A 4,988-nucleotide genomic window follows, 5' to 3' on the forward strand; every position below is an offset into this window, starting at 1 on the left:
ATTATATATTTTTTCAGGGAGGGGTAGGAGCAACGTTTTATAATTAAAATGTAAACTTGAAAAAAAATGGAATAAAAGTCCCTACTTATTTCTACTTAAGATGTCATGTAATAATATTTTACAATGTCCTGTGGGCCAATGTATATGTCCATATAACATACACATTTATAATACATTCTCTTTCCCACACATATACATACACAGATAATTATTTGCAGTTCAGGTTAGAGCAATTTGAATATGCTGCTCTATACAGTTGTTTGAATCACGTTTGGACCCACTTTCTTCAAAAAATAGGGGAAAGAGCAGGAAATAAAAAGATTTGTTTGTTGTTACTGAGAGTCCTTTGTTTAACTGTACACTGTGATGAGTAATTTTCTTCCGTAGTAGTTCTGTGAAGAGATGACTCACTGTGGTTTTCATGAGGAGACTTGGTAATGGATCACACATTCATTGTCATGCTAGGAGAGTAACTCTCACTCTGAAAACAAAGAAATTTCCACCCATTTTGCCATCATCCTTTGGAGTGCCCGTTTGATTACTCAGGCTCATATTATTGGGAGGGTTCTTGGAAATACTGTTCATATGTCCTGGGCCTAAAGAGCCATTCAAATGATGTGACTCCATTCCTCCTACTCCACCCATGGAACCATCTGACCCAGGCCCCATTAGAAAATTAGGCCTGTTAGGACCAGGAGGTACTGAATTCATTAAAGTATACATGTTGTCTCCAGAGTTGGTTGAATCTGCTGGACTATGCATGATGGGTGTTCCTGGTGGCCCTCCACCTCCAGGAGGACCTACATAATTTCTAGGAGATGCTGAAGAGTATGGTATTGAATTGGCATTTGTTGGGTTTGACCAAGGTCTACCACCACCTGGACCCATATTCATTCCAGGTATTCTGGAGCCACCTAAAGTATTCAGGGAGGGTCTCATTGCACCTCCATAGTTTTGTGGTCCTAAGGGCACCATTCCTTTTGGAGGAGTCATTCTCCTCATTGGCCCACCCATATTTGGATGTCCTTGTTGTCGAGTTGGGTCCATTCCACTTGGAAGTAATGGCTGACTTCCTGGGACACCTCCAAGTGCCTGGTTAGGTATTTTCAATGGGGGTCTTGGACCTCCAGGGTACCGAGGTGTCATAAAAGGCTGACAGAACCCTGGTGGTACAGGACCTACTGGCATGCCATCTCCTGAGGGAATGTTTCCTAGCACTGGGCTTGGAGCTGCTGCAGCACTATTATCATGGAAGGATTTTGCTTCACTTGGATGTTCACTTTCCAGTCTTTCTGGAGCTACACAGTAGAGATCCCAAAATACACACCACCAAGAATGTAAGAATCCTGGTGGTTCCCCCGATGTGATGTTTTTTCCCCATCTTATCCCTGATAAAAATGTTTGGGCCGATTTCTGAGCTCCTACATGAAGCAGATATTCATATATGTAGAGTGTTAATTTCCCCCGGGCCTGGCTGTCGGCTGTTACCCTTGCCTTTGCTGTACATGCTTGTGCCTAGAGCAGCTCCCACTGTAAGGCACCTGTAAACCCATTACAGCCTCCCCGGGAACAGCCCTCAACCATTATTTAAATAAGCTCTCTGCTCCTTTCTTCTTGCCCTCTTCTGTGACTCCAGTGATGCATAGATTGTTTCTCTCAGTGTTATCCTATAAGTTCTGTAGACTTCCTCCATTCATTTTATTTTCTTTTTTTGCTCCTCTGACTGGATAATTTCAAATGATCTGTCTTCAAGCTTACAATTTTTTTCATCTGCTTGGTCCAGTCTGATGTCAAAGCTCTTTATTAGATTCTCCAGATCCATCTTTGTATTCTTTACCTTAAAAAAATTTCTATTTTTTGGTATTTCCTATATCTCTGTTGAATTTCTTATTTTGTTCTTATATTGTTTTCCTGATTTTGTTAAATTGTTTATCTATGTTCTTTGCTAGCTTTCTAAGCATCTTTATAACAATTATTTTGAATTTTTTGTGTGACAATTTATGGATCTCCATTTCTTTGGGGTTAGTCACTGGAAGTTTACTGTGTTTCTTTAGTGGTGTCATGTTTCCTTGATTCTTCATGAGCTTTATGGCCTTAGGTAGGTATCTATACATTTGAAGAAGTAGTCACTTCTTTCAGAAGTTTTGACTGGCTTAGATAAGGAAATATCTTCTCTTTTGGGGGGGGCACACTGGATAATGCTGTGACCCTGGGTCTAATTCTGCATGGCATCAAGTGTGGAAGAATGTGATAGGTCTGGGGAGGCATAATGTGTTTTTGGTTCAGTCTACCTGTGTCCACAGCATTGACAATTGTGTGGTCCTTGGTGAGTGTAGGATATCTGTAGTTGTTGCAAGTGGGTTTGGGTCCTCAATAGCACCTCCAGGTTCAGTGACTATGGATCAGGGCTGGCAGTTGTGGTGGCCAGAGTGGTGGTGTCCACATGATAAACTGTGGGGACCCTGTGCATTTGCCTTGTAGTGGCAAGTGCCAGTTGCACACATACACATAGCATTTGGGGCCAGTGTCATAAGCAAGGGCCAGTGTCAGCCACACATACACTGGAAGTTATAGATGTTCATATGTACTGGATGTTCATATGTACTATATGTGGTACTGGATGTTCATATGTACTATATGGATGTTCATATATACTGGTTGTTCACATGTACTATCTTGGATGTACATATGTACTATATTGATTCATGGTTTTCCTATGGTAGAACTCACAGCAGTGGAGGCCAGTGACAGAAATCAGGCTGAGGGGGTACAGGTGTACAGCTGGAGGGGCTGTCCCTAAGCATGCACATGGCAGTATGTGTCAAGCATGGGTGACTAGGCTGGTGTGTTGTCACACAGTACTAGGTTGGCTGCCAGTGTAGATTCCCATCTCTGAGAGGCAGAGGATGAGGAGAAAGGGACTCAGGTGACTGGCTTCTGCAAATGTGAATACTGAAGGGCAAAAAACAATAAAATATGCAGGAAATCCATGGCAGCTCCGCTGGACATTGATATTTTCAGTGATAAAATTTTCTTGGGTCCTCTGCAGAACAGGTCACTGGCAACTGTTACCACTTTTATTGTGGGGCTGATACTGATAGCCCCTGATTTTCTTTCCTATTCCTTGCTATCTCTGTATGTTTCAGATTTGCATATCTCTGGGTGGGGTAAAACTACAGTGGCTCTTTCTAGTGGTGCCTCAAAAGTCTGAGGAAGTTGGTGGCTCACTACAGACTCCCTTTCCTACCAAGAGGATCTCTTTCTATTGGGGGAGTTCTCTCTTGGTTCTGAATAGTGCCAGTTTGGGGATGAAATTTTCAAGCAAAATGAAACTGCTCTTCATTCCTTTTTGTATGGTTAATACCAGGAGTTTTTTGTTCCACCATGTTGCTCAAGTTTCCTTAAGTGGGTTCCTGAGCTTCCCCAGAACTGTTTTTGCTCATGGATAGCTGTCTACCTGTCAATTGTCATCAGGGGATGGAGGTTAGGGTCTCCTAATTCACCATTTCAGTGGCATCACCTAGCTTTTGTTTTTAAACAGAAGTCTTAAAATTTTAGATAACTTGAAAGTTGAAAATAATTAGAAATTAATAATAAAATGTGTGCTAAAATATTGCAAGTTCAAAGTAAATAAAAATGTTTTTTTCTTTTAGGTGTGTCTGAAATAGTCTTACAAAAATGTTTTGAGTTTGTAGAGTTACTTAAAGCAATTTAAAAAGAAGTTATATGAGTGAAAATACAATTTAAACACATTAAGAGGAAGCAAGGAAAATTTCAAGAGCTTAAAACAATACATAAAAATTACCCCAAACTTTTCATCTAAATACAGAAACAATATGTAAATGAATGAACATGTTCATGGACTCTCCGTACTTTACACATGCTTTTCTTTCCTTTGTTCTTCCCAGTATCATAAACCTTACATTTATGCTTCATCTTTAGAGAAAATGCCATGTCACCATGAACAGAATTGTAGACAGGAAGAAAATTGGGTTTTGGAACCTCAAGAAGACTCACATGAAAGGAGAAGGGAAGACATAAGAAGTGGGATAATAAATGATGTCCTTTTTCAAACTGATAAAAGTGTTCATACCTTTCTTTTTCCTAGTTTGACCTAGAAGTACTAAAAGAAACTAAAAGAGAAAATACTCTGCTTACAAGATTAATATGACTGAAAGTAATATAGCTCTTTTCTGGATTCTTATTTTTTTAATTTAATTTAATTTTATTATGTTATGTTAGTCACCATACAATACATCATTAGTTTTTGATGTAGTGATCCACGATTCATTGTTTTCATGTAACACCCAGTGCTCCATGCAGTACATGTCCTCCTTAATACCCACCATTGGGCTAAACCATCTGCCCACCCCCTTCCCCTCTAAAAACCTCAGTTTGTTTCTCAGATTCCATAGTTTCTCATGGTTCTTCACCCCCTCCGATTTCCCCCCTTCATTTTTCCTTTCTTCTCCTAAGGTCCTCCATTCTATTCCTTATGTTCCACAAATAAGTGAAACTATATGATAATTGACTTTCTCTGCTTGACTTATTTCACTTAGCATAATCCCCTCCAGTCCCAACCATGTTCATGTAAAAGTTGGGTATTCATCCATTCTGATGGCTGAGTAATATTCCATTGTATATATGGAACTCATCTTCTTTATCCATTCATCTATCGAAGGGCATCTCGGCTCTTTCCACAGTTTGGCTATTGTGGACATTGCTGCTATAAACATTAGGGTGCCCTTCTTTTCGCTACATCTGTGTCTTTGGGGTAAATACCCAGTAGTGCAATTGCTGGGTCGTAGGGTAGCTTTATTTTTAATTTTTTGAAGCACATCCACACTGTTTTCCAAAGTACCTGTACCAACTTGCACTCCCACCAAGAGTGTAAGAGGGTTCCCCTTTCTCCACAACCTATCCAACATTTATTGTTTCTTGCCTTGTCAATTTTTGCCATTCTAACTGGTATAAGGTGGTATCTCAAT

The 4,988-nt window shown here is 40.0% G+C and overlaps 1 protein-coding gene across 1 annotated transcript; it reads right to left on the minus strand.

The window, feature by feature from the left end:
- Positions 1-387: 387 nt before the first annotated feature.
- LOC116626379 (single-stranded DNA-binding protein 2-like) lies at positions 388-3,954 on the minus strand. Its single transcript, XM_032395668.1, is given in 3 exon segments — positions 388-489; positions 492-1,515; positions 3,874-3,954. Coding segments are annotated over 3 exon segments (1,152 nt in total). The 3' UTR covers positions 388-442.
- Positions 3,955-4,988: the final 1,034 nt, after the last annotated feature.

Source organism: Phoca vitulina, unplaced genomic scaffold, assembly GCF_004348235.1.
Source record: "Phoca vitulina isolate PV1807 unplaced genomic scaffold, GSC_HSeal_1.0 scaffold86, whole genome shotgun sequence".
Taxonomy (NCBI): Eukaryota; Metazoa; Chordata; class Mammalia; order Carnivora; family Phocidae; genus Phoca; species Phoca vitulina.